The sequence below is a fragment of the Leguminivora glycinivorella genome, chromosome 9 (genome assembly GCF_023078275.1).
Source record: "Leguminivora glycinivorella isolate SPB_JAAS2020 chromosome 9, LegGlyc_1.1, whole genome shotgun sequence".
Classification (NCBI taxonomy): Eukaryota; Metazoa; Arthropoda; class Insecta; order Lepidoptera; family Tortricidae; genus Leguminivora; species Leguminivora glycinivorella.
In genome coordinates, this window is record NC_062979.1 from 24,529,785 (window position 1) to 24,548,177 (window position 18,393).

At 40.6% G+C, this 18,393-nt stretch overlaps 2 protein-coding genes and 1 pseudogene across 3 annotated transcripts; all 3 read left to right on the top strand.

Annotated features, from left to right (window-relative positions):
• Positions 1–297: 297 nt before the first annotated feature.
• LOC125229583 (organic cation transporter protein-like) lies at positions 298–11,624 on the top strand. 2 transcript variants are annotated; one of them, XR_007177422.1, is made up of 9 exons: positions 298–743; positions 4,347–4,563; positions 4,994–5,078; positions 6,416–6,586; positions 7,141–7,435; positions 7,663–8,009; positions 9,141–9,322; positions 10,417–10,619; positions 11,052–11,624. XR_007177422.1 is itself a non-coding variant. In XM_048134458.1 (8 exons), exons 1-8 carry the CDS (start codon positions 568–570, stop codon positions 10,564–10,566), a joined length of 1,623 nt encoding a protein of 540 aa, XP_047990415.1. In that variant the 5' UTR covers positions 298–567; the 3' UTR covers positions 10,567–10,620. The 2 variants fall into 2 exon arrangements, 1 of the variants encoding a protein (XP_047990415.1); XM_048134458.1 differs by lacking the exon at positions 11,052–11,624 and having other exon boundaries at positions 10,417–10,620.
• LOC125229584 lies at positions 11,617–14,303 on the top strand (annotated as a pseudogene).
• Positions 14,304–15,646: 1,343 nt separating this feature from the next.
• LOC125229553 (ribonuclease P protein subunit p40-like) lies at positions 15,647–17,635 on the top strand. The gene has a single exon (XM_048134421.1). The coding sequence runs from the start codon at positions 16,610–16,612 to the stop codon at positions 17,627–17,629; it is 1,020 nt and encodes a 339-aa protein (XP_047990378.1). The 5' UTR covers positions 15,647–16,609; the 3' UTR covers positions 17,630–17,635.
• Positions 17,636–18,393: the final 758 nt, after the last annotated feature.

The window sequence follows — 18,393 nt, forward strand, 5'->3', positions numbered from 1 at the left end:
GTTATCGACGTTACTTGCAAACCTCCCCTAATATACTCATTCCTAATCCGATCCATATTCTGTAAACTATTAGTAAATTATTTCGAACTTACAAAACTTGGCTTTGTTTTTACACTGTATTAAATCAGATATTATTAGATTAAGATACCATTTATCTTGAATACTTAAAGTAACCGTTCTGCTCGAGAAAATTTAAATCTATTAGCTTACAGTTATCACGTTTTATCTACGCAAATTGGATATAAATGATAATTACAAATGAAAGTTTTCCTTAATTTTAGTTTGATCATTATTCAAAGCACTGAGCTTAATATAAATTGAATTACACTGACTTATTTAGGTTCATAAATATATTATTTAAATCTAATAAATCAAGTACCACTAATAAACTAGAATTTTTAGTTAATAAAATAATACCATTTTAAAAATGTGTTTAAAAAGTTATTAAAAATCTTAAATTGATATTTAAAGTTAAAATACTTAACCACGTTATTTAGGTATTTAATTTACGCTCGAGTGTTTTCAACGATTATTTTTCGGGACACCAGTGCTGTAACTGCTCAAAACATGGACAAAACAGAAGACGGAGTACAAAAGAGGGGAATCAATGAGATTCTGCTCGAGGAGCTGGGCCAATTCGGGAAGTACCAGCTTCGGGTGCTTCTGCTGTCAGCTATAGCTGTCATCTGGGCTGGCATCGCCGCTAGTGACTTCGTGTTTACCACTGCAAGGATTAACACTAGGTAACTTTATTCTTTACCTGTGGCCGATTTCATATCATTCGCAATTGTTACCCGACAGTGCCACTTCGCCGTTCATTTCCTGTTAAATATTGATGCTGAATAACACATATGCACAGTATTGTGTGCCAAATGTCAATGTCACTGTGGTGCTAAAAGTGCAACAACCGGCCACTGTTTTGCCCTATCGCGGTTCTAATTACATACATGCAATACGAAAAATAATTAAATACACTTTAATCTAATTAAATATTTTTAAGGAAGTGTCTATGGTCTACGCCGTCTACGGGTATCAAAGAAATAACCAAAATATGTGAGTGTGGTTAGTAAAACGTCTCACTTTGTCGGTTGCCATTAAGGCGAGATTAACTTGTATCTTTTTATATGAGTAAACTGACAAAGTGGGACGTTTTCCCGTGCACACTCACAAATATGAATAAGTATTTTCTTACTTATAACTTAGAAGTAGTAACATTTAAAACTAAACCTTCAGATAGTAGTTATTCAAAATACAAACATATTACATACATAAACTCATCGTTTGTATTCCCAAAAAGGGGTAGGCAGAGCACATGAAACTGTTCTAGTTTCAGTAAGACTCTTAGCAATTATGGGGAAAAGATTGGTTTATTCAAAATATTCACCTTTAACACAATTCACAATCGAAAACCATTCCGTAGTAGCTATGTGTTGCCAACACATTTTGGGCCATCTGTACAAACGGCACTTCATAGTTATAATTATGTTTTGTTGGCACTCGCTACGGTAAGAGCCGAAACTTACGACGTTTGGTCTGAAGACTTCCCAAATCTTCTATTAGTATTTTGTACATAAGTATATTGACGACCGGTCTGGCGCAGTCGGTAGTGACCCTACCTGCTACGCCGCGGTCCCGGGTTCGAATCCCGGTAAGGGCAGTTATTTGTGTGATGAGCACAGATATTTAGGAGGGGGCGTAGTACAGCCACAGCCCTGCTACATGTCACGGATGATATACTTAGCGCGCAAGATAAAGGCTTGTGTACACTGCTCGTACTGCTCGATTTTTCTCGGGCATTCGACTGCATACATGTAGATTTGTTGCTATCAAAGTTGAGTTATTACGGATTTGATAGTAGTGCACTGCGATGGTTCCATAGTTATCTCACTGGAAGGTTTCAATATGTTAAGTTAAGCTCAAGTGATGGATCAGTCAAGATGTCAGAAAAAATGGCCGTCTCCAGAGGCGTCCCACAGGGATCAATACTCGGCCCGATCCTGTTTATCTTGTACACTGCAGATATGGGAACACGCATTACACACTGCAAGTATCATATGTATGCAGACGACACGCAGATATATATATCTTGTAGGCCTTCTGACATTGACAGCGCTATACAAAAAATAAATATGGATCTTGCAAGCATTGCATCGTGGGCTTTAGAGAATGGCTTAATGCTCAATGCCGCTAAAACAAAATATTTAATATTTGGCACCAAAAAACAGCTCAACAGCATCAGGCCTACCAGAGATGTAATGTTGTCAGGGGAGCCCATTGAGAGAGTCTATGAGGCTCGAAATCTAGGTTTAATTATGGACAGCTCACTAAGGTATGAAAAGCATGTTACTGAGTCTGTTAGAAACTGTTTCTACCGGTTAAAATTATTATATAACATAAGACCATTTATCAATGAATCTCTGCGCACTCAGTTAGTCGAAGTACTTGTTCTGTCGAAACTAAATTACATGGACTTAGTGTATGGTTCTTGTCTCCTAGCAAAAACGAAACGACTCATTCAGCGGGTACAAAATGCGTGTGCTCGTTACTGCTTCAATATCCCACCAAGAGCCCATGTAACTCCGTTTTTGAATGATCATAACATTCTTAAAATGTTGCACCGTCGCAAACTTCATCTGGCTTGTCTTCTTTTTGGTACGATTAAATACAAATCTCCGTCATATCTTTTTGAGAAGCTATCATGGATGTCCACTCGTAGATCGTTAGGGGCTCGTAACTGCAGTGTTCAACTGGTGACGCCTCGACACACCTCAGCAGCATTTCGTGGTAGTTTTAAGTACTTGGCCAGTCGCTGCTGGAACAACATTCCTCCTCCCCTCAGGAACCTGCAAATTAGTATCAAATCTTTTAAAACCAAACTTCAGTTATGTATACTTCAGCACCAGCGGCAGCAGGAAGCTTTCCGAAATGACACAAGTTTTTTGTAGTGTTCTTAATCAATACTTTCAAGTAACTGTGTTAAGTGCTTGCTACAATTTGCACAAATGAGCAAGCCAATTAATTAGTTAATTAGGTAGTAAAAGGCATACCTGTTTTATGTCCTTTCTTTACAGACACAGCCAAAGCGCACTTGTTGATCTCGTGTCCGCGTTTTCGCAATTTATTGCCGCATCGTAATTTGTGGGTATAATTGTTGTAACCCAATCGTCACTTATATAGGTGATAACTGTATGCATATTGTTTCTTGGCACTTCGGAGCACACACGCTTCGGCAACGTAAACGCTTTTGTAACAAAGAACTTAATCAATGTATTATTGCACTTATTTTTCCGTGTAACGAGTTAACGTTATGCTTGTTCCATGTAGTTATTACTTTTTTAGCAGATTGAACTGTTTGAAATGTAGAATTGTAATTTTATATCAATCGTGAAACGTGCAACATGGTTTTCGTTTTCTCAGTTCTCAAATGTCATATGAATGTCATCATGACACCTAACCCATCGTGCAGCGCGCAGGCGCAACAAGATGGCGTCGACCCAAGAATGACAAATGGGCGCGTTCAAGTTATATTAAGGCCGTGTTGCACGTTTGCGTCCGTGGCCCACAAATGGTGTCGCCGGAAGACCAGCGCTGACTGTATGGTTAGCATTATGCTGAGGCGGGACCATTTCGTGGTAAACGATAATTTTTATATTATGTTTTAATAATTAAATGTTTGTATTTTTAATACCTATTGTAATTTACCACGAATAAACGATTTCTATTCTATTCTATTCTATTCTATTTGTTCCTGAGTCATGGATGTTTTCTATGTATATAAGTATTTATATATTATATATATCGTTGTCTGAGTACCCACAACACAAGCCTTCTTGAGCTTACCGTGGGCCTCAGTCAATCTGTGTAAGAATGTCCTATAATATAATATAATATAATATATTATATATTATGCAGATATGATATGAGTAGGTAAATAAGTTTCCGCAATCCGTAGCGACACGAATATGTAGTTAAGCACTTATAAAACGACTAGCTAGAATGTTCTGGAACTTTGTACTTAAATAAGCTGAGATAGGGCTGTAGCTAAAATTAGTTTACCAACTGATAATTTTTAGAGCTTGCAAAACTTTTTTGGGATCACTTCAGCCTAGCATAGGTTAATGATTATTTCAATGTGATTCGCTGGCAATAGTCGATGCTCTGCAAATATCATGTCCTCACGTCTAACATATCAGTAGCATACTTACCAAGTGTTGTCAGGTTTTGGTGAAGGTATCCTTTGTACTTCTTAAACGTCTTATATTGATCTTTGTCAAATTACGTATCATTTATTTTTAATGATATACTTAATGTGGATCTCTGAATGGCCCATAATAATGTTTGTTCAGATGCCTGATCCCTGAATGCGAGACATCGCCTCTGGACTTCTCACCCGATTGGTTAGCCAACGCTATACCTTCGACCGATGGGTCCTTCGACCAGTGTTCACGTTTCAACGCCTCCACTCCCATGCTGCGAACCTGCCCCGCTGATATCTTCGATAGAAACAACGTGGTGCCGTGTGAAGAGTATGTTTATGAGCATCAGAACACTGTTGTCTATGATGTGAGTATGAGGAGTTTTCTCTTTGGTTGGCCATACCTTTAGAGCCCTCGAACAATGTTCACGTTTCAATCCTTACAATTCGTCTTCCCCTGCGATCCGAACCTGCCTCGCTGATATCTTCAACAGACAACGTGGTGTCATGTTAGGAGAACCACTATATTGCCTTATCACCGTTTGTCACCACGAACATAGTCTATGATGTGATCGTATGAAATTTCTTTCTTGGCTAACGTCATATTTATAAAGTCCTTCGACCAATTTCCGCGCTGTGATGCTCTGTTCGTTGCAAAAATGGTCCAGTAATTTAACAGTGAACAAAAGCGTCCAAAAATATGGCATTTAGACATTTTCATTGGCTAACGGCGTTTGCATCATTATTTTTTCTGTGATTGAATAACATACAATGTATCAATGATATGACTGTTTGCAGTTCGGGCTGGCATGTCAGGAATGGCTACGCTCGTTGATTGGCTCCGTGCACATCTTCGGAACACTCACCGCCATGCCCATTGCAGGTCTGAACCATCTCGATTATTTTATGACTATATATGAGTGCAAAAAGTGTTCTTACGATCCCTTTATAAAAAAATGTATGGGTACTACCCGTTTTTATATCCCACCAAATTCTTGCTGGGTGTGCTGGGTTTTCTCTCTCTGGAGATAAGACGTAATCATGCACTTCTCACTACTGCCTGTAGCGTCCTGCGTGGGGAGTCGGACTGCCCCGAACTGGTGGAGCAAATGGTGCGTCTGTACGTCCCCTCAAAGACCAGAATTGATTTCAGGGTGGCTAGCCGAATGGCACAATCGCTCACGAAACGCTCACGAAACGAAGCGCTAGTAGATATCTATCTCTATCGCGCTTGCGTATTGGCGCGACAGAGCCAGCGGCGTATCGCTTTCGTTTGGCGTCGGAGAAATGCCATTCGGCTACGGGGCCAGACCTCGGGACCGTTGCCTACTGGCAGTCCCGGCTTCACGTACTGTAGCGCGCAGGAATTCCCCTCTGGTGCGTTCCTTGGTCCTCCTGAATGCGTTCCTCGCATCAGCCCCTCAGTGCGACTTATTTGCAAGCAGACAGGTTGTTGTGCGTGATGAGTGTCTGAAGTTCTGTGAGAGGATTGATGCAAGGCCTACTACAGTTAAAATGTAGGTAAGATAAATTGTGTTTAGATATCTTTTGTTGTTATTTACTGTTGCTGTGTTGTATGTTTTATTCTATGTAGTTAGCAGTGATTTAGTTTCGACTGTTGTGCTGTTAACATGTTTTGTAAATAAATAAATAAAATAAAATAAATAAATAAATGACACACTAGTAAATTTATTCATGAGTTATTAAGTATTCGTAAAATAATGACAATGATGAAAGTTGAAAGGAACGTCATCAACTCATCAAAGATGACCAGCCATACCAAAGCCACCATATTTAACACTAGGTGGCTAACGAAGCGATAAGTACTGGTTCTGTCACACCAATACAAAAGACCAACAGTCACTGCTGAATACCTAATTTCAGCAATTCCCGAAAAGTCTGTACATTTGGATCACGTCTCCAATTTTGATAAAAATGGTAGGCTGATAGAGTCCATGATGCTGAGGAAGATCCACTTGGTTTCCCAAAATGTACCAGGTAGTTTGTATAAAAGTTCTGTTCTGTTACCGAAAATGTATAGAAAACTGGTACCTAACAAAAAATAAAGGTTTCATACAAACTACCTGGGACATTTTGGGACACCTAGTGGATCTTGCTCAGCATGGACTCTATCAGCCTACCAATTTTTATCAAAATCGGAGACGTGATTCAAATGTAAAAACTTTTCGGGAATTACTCATTTGATAATTTTTCTTGCAGGATTCGTGTCAGACCGCTGGGGGCGGAGCCCGGCGCTGGCCGCCGCCGCGTTCATCCGCGGCTGCTTCGGACTGGTTCGCTCCTGGACTAACACTTACGTCGGCTTCACTATCCTCCACTTCTTGCAGGCCAACTTCGGCTTTGGGGCGTTCTCTTGCGCTTACATTTTAAGTAATTTCAATTTATTTATTTAAAGCATCATGGCTCATACAGCAATAAACGAATACAACAGTTGATAATAACAAAAAAAAAAACATTAATAAAATGATAACCACAATTTCGTTTACTTTAGTATTTTTATGATACTTCAGCGGTTTTATGTGCTTTGCCTGCTCCCTTTTTGGGAATATATATAGGCGTGAGTTTGTGTATGTATTAATCAATCATATCCTTCACTAAAGCCATTTTTTACCAATCATTTTTACAATATCTGATTCTGTGGTTTCTACAAAAATTTACGCAGACAAGAATGGACTCTAATAGGTTGCTATTATCTTCACTATTTTAACTTCCTTGCGTATTTTGTCTAAATATTTGACCAAATAGTCCAAGACAGTAATGTTACAAGAGTCAAGTCAAGATAAATAAGTTGACACCCATTTTGTTAGCCTCGCCGGTGGAAATGATATTCTAAACCTCTAAACTTCGATAACTGGGAGGCTATCAAAATCATTGCTAAGTTATCTTTGCCTGACTTAACACCAGTTTTAATTACATGTTTACAGTTATGGAAATGATGGGTCCAAAGTACCGCGTGGCATGCGGCGCCACTCTCGACATGTTCTTCGCAATCGGCAAGATAAGCGCTGGCCTCATCGCGTGGGGCGTCCCGCATTGGCGCTGGTTCCACCGAGCCATATACGGCCCTATGCTGCTGGCTGTCGTCTACTTCTGGCTCATGCCTGAATCCATCCGATGGTACATGAGTAAAGGGAGGTTCGAAGAATCCGAAGCTGTCCTTGAGAAAGCTGTACGTGTTAATGGGAAGACGTTGTCTGATCAGACTAGGATGGAATTAAGGTGAGAACTTTATTTCATTCAATTTCAGTTATGTATGCTTAATGAGCCCTCAAACTATTGTAATAAAGCCATTAAACCCTCTTGCTCCTGGATACTAATCGCAAAATCGGGCAGTTATATTTATCCACGCTTGTAGTCACATTCTTGTTTGCCCAAGTGTTTTAGCTGTATGTAAAAGAGCCTTTCAGGCATAGGCAGAGAAATTTTTCAATTTTTAATTCTTCAAGGAAATCCGCTGAAGAAGAAAAGAAAAACAATGAATTCGCCGCAGCACAGAAGACATCCGAACCGTGGCTAGTCGTCCAAGTGTTCCAACACAAGTCTATCCTCCTTCGCTGCATGGTATCTCCCGTCTGGTGGATAACCACGACCTTCATCTACTACGGGTTGGCTGTGAACGCCGTGATCATGTCCGGGAACATGTATCTGAACTACGTGGCGGTGGCAGCGATGGAGATCCCTGGGTACTGGACGGCGGTGTTGGTGCTGAACAGGATTGGGAGGAAACCGGTGTTGGTCGGCGGATTCTGGCTCTGCGCGGCGTGCCAGCTCGCTTACATCTTCATTCCAGATGGTAAGTAACGCTCATTATTAGCGTAGCTTGGTAAAGAGGGTTCTAGAAATCGCACAGATGCTCAGTCTCACCGTGAATCGCAAACAGAGGCGACTATTGGCTGGGGCATGAACAGAAGAGATGTTGGGATTGGGGGAAGTTGGAAACCGGGAGAAGCACGCGGAGAAGCGAACGGAGTGGCATTGGAGTTGGTTGCAATAGATCTGTTTAGCCAGCAAAAGCGATGTTTCTCAGACTTTACATCATAAATCGTCTGAAATAGGCGCTAAGGCCTGTAAGTGTGAACGCCGTGGTAATGTCCCGGAATGTGTACTTACCTGAATTATGTGGCGGTGGCAGCGATGGAGATCCCCGGCTACTGGACGGCGAGTCTGGTGCTGAACAGGATTGGGAGGAAACCGGTGCTGGTGGGCAGGTTCTAGCTCTGCGCGGCGTATTAACTCACCTACATCTTCATTCCAGACGGTGAGTGACACTCGTCATTATTAGCATTGCTTGGTAGATTTAAATTAATTGTAAGTTAGAGTGGGTGTCGTAAAGTCGACTGAGGGATATTATGGGTTAAATTGTGGCGTAGGCGAGAGGCTGGCAACCTGTCACTGCAATGCCACAGTTTCGTTTTCTTTTAACCCCTTATTTGCCAAGAGTGGCCCTGAAGCTTTAGTAGTTTCATGTGCTCTGCCTACCCCTTTATGGGATACAGGCGTGATTGTATGTATGTAGACGATAGGCTGCCAACCTGTCACTGCAATGTCACAATTTTGTCTTCATTCAATCAATCAATCAATCAATTATTTATACAATTACAAAATACACAAGCAAGAAAACAGAAACAGCAAATGAAAGAAATTAAACATATAAGTTACCACGAAATGGTCCCGACTCAGCATGAATGCTAACCCGAGGGTCAGCGCTGGTCTTCCGTCGGGACCATTTTGTTGGTCACGAACGCAGCTGTACGACGCAGACCTGTGACATGGTGAACGCCTCTCTCTCTCTAATTCAGCCTCTTATTTGTCAAGAGTGGCACTGAAACTTTAGTAGTTCCATGTGCTCTGTCTACCCCTTTATGGGATTATAACGCTTGATTGTATGTACGTATAACTTTTCAATTTGTATTCTTTTTCCCAGGTTACGACGGGTTCTCACTAGCGGTGTACCTGATCGGCAACTACTGCATCGCGATAGTGATGACAACATTGTACGTCTACACTTCAGAGCTGTTCCCGACTAAGCATCGGCACAGTCTGTTCGCGTTTGCGTTCATGCTCGGCAGGCTGGGGTCTATCCTGTCGCCACTTACTCCGGCCATGGTGAGAGATATCTATCATCTGAAATGTCATATCATCATTAAGAAGATCATACCATTACCATCCCATACACTAAAATGCGACCGCCTAAGAACGCGCATACACTACACCACACAATAGATGGCGCCACAAAAAATGCCTTGTTTTTGCCGTCGATTATTTGTAGTGTCACTTTCGAGCCCTAAATCTATGTAAAAAGTGATACTGCACGCCATCTACAAGTATAATCGAAAGCTACAAGACATTTTTTGTGGCGCCATCTAAGTGAGGTATAGTGTGTGCGCGTTCTTAGTTTATAATGTGAGCGTGACCAATTTAAAATGGATCCGTATCCATGACTATTAGCGGCTAATTGAAATAGAGTACTTATATAATTTTTTGACTGTCCGGTCTTCTCCCATTCTCCGATTCCGAGCAAAATGGCGTGCTCTTGTGTTGGAGGCCAAAACTCATTTTGGGTTATCGCGCCAGCCAAGTAAGTGGTAAGTATAATTTTTTGACTTATGAGCCTAAAAACGATTCAATGATATCCTTGTTATGAGCAAGTGTGTTGAAAAAATATTTCCAACATCCTCGGTCTATTATATCAAATATAACTTGTTAAGTCGGTATGTTTTCATTTAGATAATTAAGCAAACTAACAAAATAGATTAGGTCGGATTAAAACAATAATAAATGAAGCGAAGAAGAATGTTACGTGAGATAGGTAATTAGCCATTAAATCTTATTGTCATTATCTGTTTTTCCTGATAGAGAAAAAAAAACCTTTTGCTAGGTGGGCCGTTTTTTTCAAAGTTGTCCTTTTTTGTAACATGGGTATTTTTAAGCGATTTATACTCAGAATATAGGAGAAAAAAAAGTTCAAGATTTCCATACATTTTTCAAACCTTCCATTCCGTTACCGCCATACAAAATGTATGAAAAAATGGTAACGGAATGGGAAAAAAACCTTGGGACGCTTTTTTTCTTCTATCAGGATTGAAAGAGCTCGCGAGTCTGAGTAGAAATCATATAAAAATTTCCAAATCTAAACAAGAAGTGGGGTGGACAACTTTGAAAAAAATGGCCCAGATAGCCAATATTAAGTTTAATTTCAGGGAGCATCAAGTGGCTGGGCGGAGCTGCCGTTTGCTCTGTTCGGGGGCTTCGCTCTGCTGTCCGGGGGGCTCGCCTTCATCACGCCCGAGACCCTGGGCTCCAAGCTACCTGACACCATGGAGGAGGCCGCCAACATTGGGAAGAAATGATCTTAATTAATGGTCTTAATTGTTTACTGGTTTAAAATATTTACGATATTACAATAGTTATTTGTTGTACAAGGGGGCAAAGTTGTATTTTAACGCCGAGTGTGGAATTGAAAAACGAGCAAGTGAAAGGATTCTATAGTTGAACCACGAGCGAAGCGAGTGGTTCGAGAATAGAATCCTGAACTTGCGAGTTTTTTAACACACGAGAAGTAAAATACATTTGCACCCGAGTGTAACACAAAACTTTTCCTCTCACTATAGCGAGGAAACTACAACGCAAAAAATGCGTTTATCACTGCTTCCAGTAGATCCACAGGTGGTAAATCATCTTTATTACTAGATTCACCTACTTTTATCAATTTTAAAGCAATTAATTTGACTTTATTCAAGGTCAAATTACTTTACCCACTAGCTAGTGGATAAAATGCGTTTTTACCCGCTGGTATTAAGGGACAAAACACGTGTTTCCGAGCTAGTGAGGGGAAAAGTATATTATGTGTGTAACTTAAGGCCACTGGCACGTTCCAGGCTTCCAGGGCTAGCCAACTTACCCAGAAATAAACTAACGAAGGCTAACCCTGAAACATGCAAGTGGTCACCCTTTACTGTATACGAAGCCATATATGGCCAATGAGATATTGAACTGTATATGTACCTATAATTAGAGAACAATTAAAGTTTATGTCAACAAATATTTTTAATAAATGCGAAGGGCTAAGATTGCTAATAAAATTTAACTTAATCGTATACCTACACCTAATAAAGTTTTTCAAGCCATCGTTTCGAGGACGGCGTCGTCCTTGAGAGAAAAAAATAGATAAACAAAAGTAAAAAATAATTCATAAAATAATTTGACATCATGTTCCTTATTATCCTCTATTTTTTTTCTAATTTAACCTGTAAAAGACGTGTTATTACCGTATATCTACTTACTACTATATATGTAAATTGGTAAGCTAGTGCAAAAGCAAATTCACTCCAACGATGTGTCACTTTAAAAGCGTACAAGTGTAGCGAAACAAGATAACGGATCGGAAGAAAGCTGTGTAAACTCGCATTGACGCAGGCCACAATCAACCGGGTATAAAAGTTGCAGCGCGATTTCATACAACAGCCATACGGAAGTTCCATCACCGCCAAGATAGTGGGAAAGTTACTAAAGTAAGGATAGTCCTGCTTCTGTTCGTGTCATACGCCAATGCAGACAAGGTGCAAGATCGGTACTACCCCCGCTACCACCTGGCGCCGCCGTCTGGGTGGTGAACGACCCCAACGGGTTCAGCATCTTCAACAATGAGATCCACCTGTTCTACCAGCACAACCCGTACAGTGGCGTTGACTGCGGCCTCGCGGAGTGGGGGCATGCGACCAGCAAAGACTACTTCCACTGGGAACATCAGCCGATCGCCATGCGCACCGACAAGCCCTACGACTCGTGCGGCGTCTTCTCTGGAAGCGCTCTAGTCGAAAACAACGTCATGTACCTGTTCTACACTGGAAACAAGAAGTACCCCGGAAAGACACCCGACCACCAGAACAGACAAGCTCTGGCCACGAGTACGGACGGCATCACCTTTACTAAATATGTCAACAACCCTATCATCCCTGGTTATATAGGCACGCCAGACATAATAAAATAATAATAATAAAAAAGCTTTATTTAATTCCACACACAAATATATACAGTTGTTAACAAAAATGATTAAGGAACTTTAAAATATGTGTTTTTTTTTACTTAAATTAATTATTAAACAAACTATTAACTAAAAATCAACTATGTGTGGACCCCTTCTGGGTAAAAGCCTCCCCCAAAGTGTTCCATGCGTCTCTGTCTGTGGCTGTAACAAGCCATCCTTGTCCTGCTGTCGCCACTATCTCGTCTGCCGGGCTTGAGCACGTTTGCCCAGTGGTCCAGACCATTTTATTGCTCTAATGGTCCATCTGTCATCTGTGTATCTGGCTATATGGCCCGCCCACGCCCATTTTCGTCTCAGGGCACGCCAGACATACGAGACCCTAAAGTTTGGGAACACCAGGGTACATATTACATGGTATTGGGCACCTCGCTGAGTGAATATTATAATCAAACTCATAACAACACTGGCGGCATCTTTCTTTACACTTCAAAAGATAAGTATACATGGAGCTACAATTCTATCCTGGCGCAAGCGAACGATACCTTCGGGTTCATGTGGGAATGTCCCGATCTCTTTGAACTTGACGGAAAATACGTACTTCTGTTTTCGCCTCAAGGCGTCGAAGCTTCTGGAGACAGATACCAAAACTTGTTCCAAACGGGTTACATAATTGGTGACTTTGACTATTCGACTCTTAAGTTTACTCCGACGTCCGACTTTGTGGAGCTCGACAACGGACATGACTTTTATGCCACTCAGACTATGTTGGATAATTTGGGGCGCCGCATCGTCGTAGGTTGGTTTGATATGTGGGATCGAAACTATCCTGAAGGCCCCGACGGTTTCACTGGTATTATGACCATGCCTAGAGAGCTCAGGTTAGTAAACAACAGAATTTTACAGTTCCCGGTAGCAGAAGTTTCCAGCATCAGGGGAAGACAAGTGTCGCCGATACACGGATATTATGTTCTAAATGACAAAGCCGGAGAAATTAATGTTGTGGCCGACGGTTATCGAAACTTTGATTTGTACATTGAGTCGGAGAATGTCAAAGTGAGGATATCTTACGACGCTGTGAACGGCAAAGTGTCGCTGGACCGCGGGGGCCCCGACAGTGTGCGTCGCACGGAATGGAGACCTTATGGGCAGCTGAAATGGAGGATCTTTGTGGACGCGAGTTCTATTGAGCTGTTCTGTGGAGAGGGCGAGGTGACGTTTTCGAGCCGTTTCTTCCCTGAGGGTGCGGTGGTCATTTACCAAGGAGGCGCGGCGGGTGACCGTGCACGAGATATTGATTGCGCACAATGCCTCGTCCGGAACAAGTACCTATACTGTACGTCTCCGTTATGAGATGGTATGAGCAATGAATACATCATTATTTAATCTACTTCACGTTGATTCCTGCTGTGCAGTATACCTACTAATAAGGCTATCTAAATTAAATTATTCAGGCATGCTATTATTCGTTGTTCTTGTGTTTTTTTTACCTGTCAAAACAGAGCAGAACCCTGTGACAGAACCGAATGATCTAGCATCACATACGTTTATATATGTGTAAAAAGCCGAGGAAGCTGAAGACCTGGGTTCGATCTCCAGCTGGCCACCGGATGACTCTGTCTCATTTTCTTTCGTGTGTTTAATTACTTTACATACATACATAAAGCAAACTAGAAACAGAAGTTAATATGCTTTTCAATAGCCGACATAAATTATATAAGAAAATGTGGGTAATGTAATGTAAATTAGCTACTCTTAAGCAAAGTAAAAGAACGTAACACCTGTATACTTTTTGCCCATTGTTAGAGGATATGCATGTTATATTTAACAGCTGAATCATGTAGTGCATGCATGTAAAACATGTGATCACTGACACCACACATGTACGGTGTGTACTTACTACATACACAGACACACGCCTGTAATCCCAAGTGGGAGGCAGAGCACAAGAAATAGCTCGAGCTTCAGTGTCACTATTAGCAATAAAGAAGTAGAAAGAAAACAAAATTGTGATATTGCAGTGACAGGTTGCTAGCACATCAGCCACATGATAATTGAACCCGTATCCGGTAGTCAACTTTGACGATACCCTTGGGTGTGACACATAGGGGCAAATTAAACAAATAATAAAATTATATTGAGAATGTATATATAAGAATTTATATTCATATACTTATTAGAGATATTTCTTATGAATGATTTGGACCAAGAATAAAGATAAATATGATCATTAGGATATTGAATTGTGTGTGAAAATTCTCAGAGGTTCAACAATTAAAACAAGATTTTTATATGAACTTTGGCACACCAGACAGACAGCATCTAAAGTGCAAACCATTTTCATCTCAGCTAGGCCCCTTGTGGTATTAAAAAAAATACAGTGATTTTAAAAGTTAAAATTTTGAAAAACCCCCGACCGCGACATAGTGGACCGATTTTCATGAAACACGGCTAAGAACACTCCCGACTAACTCAGCTTTCAGGCAAAAAAAAACTAAATCAAAATCGGTTCATCCATTCGGGAGCTACGATGCCACAGACAGACACACACACAGACAGACAAACAGACACACAGACAGACAGACAGACAGACAGACAGACAGACAGACAGACAGACAGACAGACAGACAGACAGACACGTCAAACTTATAACACCCCTTCTTTTTTGCGTCGGGGGTTAAAAATAATATTTATTCTTTAATTTCCACAGTTTAATTCATCCTCATTTGAATTAAATGTATTCGTATGAATTAATTAATTGTATTTTAAGTTTTGATCACATTGTCAACATAGAGTTCAGTGTCATCTTCTATAGACATTCTTCAAATAAGTTTTAATCAAATATTAGGTGCACAAGCAGATTGATCACCTGATGGAAAGTGTTCATCGCGTCCGTGGACACCCAAGAAACCAGTAGGCCTAGCACATGATTGCCGCGAGAGTATGTCGCCGCGAGATAGACTACCCGTCCTTATGTCATTAATACAGTTAGAAGAAGACGTGTGATCTATCTCGCGGCGACATACTCCCGCGGCCATCATGTGCTAGGCCTACAGACGAGTTGTTTTGCCGGCCTTAGGCCCCATTTAGACGGTACGAGAACTCGCATACGAGTTTTATTACATTGCGTTATTTGATGGCTGTGCAAAATTAATCTAACCTCAACAGCCCGCAATGTAACTAAAATCGCATGGGAGTTCGCACGCCGTCTAAATCAGGCCTTAAGATGGGTCTTCTTTTTTCTTGCAGGCTATAACAATACAGATAAACAGCAGACAGTTTTCAAGTAGCTAAGCGAGGCAGGAAGTTTCCGGAGACCCGCACAATTGAGAACTTTGATTAATTTGTGATTTGGTTTAAACTCCGTTTACTTATGGTTTACTTGAAGGCATTTCTCACATTTTCTTGAGTGTTATCAATACACAAGGAGTTTGATAGTAGTTAGCCATTAAAAAATGTTTATTTAGCATTTTTTTTTATGATAATCACCACTATTTTCATATCAATATTCATTGAAATATTGCCTCCACAAAAGCATTCATGGCTGTCAATGTAATTGATGATGAGCTTGTCTGATAAAACAGGCAGCTTGTCTTACAGCAGCGAAGATAAATTCGTTAAGTTGGTCGTTGACTTTCAACTTTAAATAGGGCCGGGTTTCATAAGACGGGAGTTTTCACTTTCTTCACTCTCTTTTACAATTTTTATCGCAGTTTTCTTCGATATACCCACCATTTCACTCGCCTTTTTCGCACAGTCTTCAAGTGACCCAACTCTGTCCTCGGGCCATGTGCGCTGGATATACTTATAACAGTTCAGTACGATGTTCTTCTCCGACACACTCATGTATTTTTTTGCATGTTTTTAGAAAGTTTTTTCGGTGGGGAAAGAGGAACATTATTTTTCTCCTGAGAGGGCTCTGTGTTAAGTTCCATTTCAATCGCGTAGTAAATGCAAATCTCAAGTACAAAACGCCAATTTAACACAAGAATAAAAATCACCACAGAGCGAGTGTAAAAAAGACGTCGCTCTACAAATTCATAGTGCTATACCGTTCACCCTTGTCCTGATAGTCTTTGCTCCATCTAATCTTGTAGCCAGCACGGGAAGCATGGTCGCGCGATAGACGATAAAATAGCAGGCCGTCCCTATCGCACTATTTGTAAGTTCCCCGTGCAGGCCAAGATAAAATGAAAAAAAAAAAATGCTTGTAGACACACAACGTCAAAGAGGTTAGGCAGTATGGCTTAGAGCTTTAGCCTGTCCAAACTCCAAATGGACGAAGGAAAAAAAAACAACGTCAAAGAAATGTCAAAATTGTCAATACAATAATTTTGATTTTGAGGTTAGAGAAGTTGTTCGTAACTTCGTACTTCGTTGTTCATTAAAAGAAGAATACAGAAAAGAAAATGTTGTGTCCAGAAATCTATAATTTCCCTTATCCAAAAATTATATCTTCATCCAAGAGACATGAAAATTTTGAAGCAGCATTCAGCACCATTCGATTAAACACTTTTTACAAAAGTTTAATTGTGACATGCCCTGATGAGATGCATACTCCAAACTCTATAGAAGAAGCGATTACGGAAGATACGGAATATTATAAAGTCAGCAAATGTTCACTAACATTGTTTACAAAGGTGGATTTCATTGAAAATTTTGTAAAGAAAGGAAGCTTAAATTGCATGAGTGTAGTGAGGAACTGTGTTGTGGAAAATTGTGCCGCTATCACACCAGACGGAACACTAACTTTACATGTGTTAGATTTTATTTACCAGCAATTAGGCTTAGAAGGTAAAAAACGTCCTCATAACTTTTACGAAGTAAAAATAGACCTAGGCAAACTAAAACATGACACCAAAATTGCAAGTAGCCTTAGTAAGCTTGAAACATTCGACTTTTTCGTGTCATGGGAGCCATATAGTGAAGACATATGCCCATCGTCAATAGCAAAGTATTTTTACGATAATGATATAAACATAGCTGTATGCCCTGTAAAGATTGACCATGTGTCTCCGTCAGTGGAAGAAATACCTGCTTTAGATGCAGAGCTATATGAGATGTCAGAATGGATTGGTATGCTCGCACACAAAGCTGACACGAATCCTACGGAGACTTACATTAGTTCATACAGCTCGCCAGAAAGTGAAAACGCTATGAAATCTTCAAGAATAGCCCTTGTTATTGCTAAAGGTTTTTTTAGTCCGGCCACTGTGGAGCGACTTTGCAGGAAAGTCGAGGAGTATGTAAAGGGCAGAGAAACAGAGCAGTATTGGGCGTCAGTGAGTGTGCAGAGCTTTGAAAACTGCTTGTGGCAGTGGAGTCGGGGCAGCCCTAGGATGTTCCAAGCTCATGATTCTTCCTGCAACTTGTTCTTTAGTCATACCGGGGTTGCAGAGTACAGTGTAGGTCAAATAAAATATTCATAGCACCTGTTTGTTTCTTTTCATATTCATACCCAGAATTTTATTGTAAACTGACAATTTCTAGTCTGTCAACAGGACTTGCATTTTTATGTGGCTCCATTCAGTCTGTGCAGAAAGAGAATATCTATTGGAGTCACATATTCCATAAGACATCATTTCCCACACAGTGCCTATGGAAGGCAAGTTTTTATTTTTGCAAATTTTTTGATAAGGATCCTAACATAAAGTGTTGGACTTTAAAATTTCAAAGTTCATTATTTTATGAAAATTTGACAAAAACAGACGACAGGTTAAATCAATCTTGCATAATATGTGAATTCTATTCAAATTCTAGTCATCAATAATAATTATTCATATAATATAATACTAATTAATTATTTTTACAATTGTAAAATTATATATAAAAAAAAGTAGTGTACCTACCTAAAGGAACCCGTTCGCCATGCCGGGTCCAAAGGTCCCGATCACGCTAGCAGCGTTACCCCGCTGTATGGCGATGGAGACCTGTTGGACAAGCCATGACTCGGAACGGGGATCTTTTGTTTTGTCTCTAAGACGCTTTCCGATCTCTCGGAAGAGTTCACGCGCCTCCCTTCCCCAGGGCCCGGCTGTCTCGACCGCGACGGGCACGAAGTCGTATGTGGCTTCTAAGGCAGAGTACTTCAGGCGCTTGTTTTTGGCGGCAGACTCTGCCACTGAGCCTGCCGTCTTAACCGTCAATAGGTTTATAAGTAATAATTTTATATTTCTTTCTGTTTAAAGAAAAT

What these genes read in the sequence shown, in the direction of transcription:
- LOC125229553 (XM_048134421.1), top strand. Translation starts at nt 16,610, where the DNA reads ATGTTGTGTCCAGAAATCTATAATTTCCCTTATCCAAAAATTATATCT.
- LOC125229583 (XM_048134458.1), top strand. Translation starts at nt 568, where the DNA reads ATGGACAAAACAGAAGACGGAGTACAAAAGAGGGGAATCAATGAGATT. An exon ending in CACCGCCATGCCCATTGCAG is followed by an intron (nt 5,079 to 6,415) that starts GTCTGAACCATC and finishes TTTTTCTTGCAG; the next exon opens with GATTCGTGTCAGACCGCTGG. An exon ending in CTCTTGCGCTTACATTTTAA is followed by an intron (nt 6,587 to 7,140) that starts GTAATTTCAATT and finishes ACATGTTTACAG; the next exon opens with TTATGGAAATGATGGGTCCA.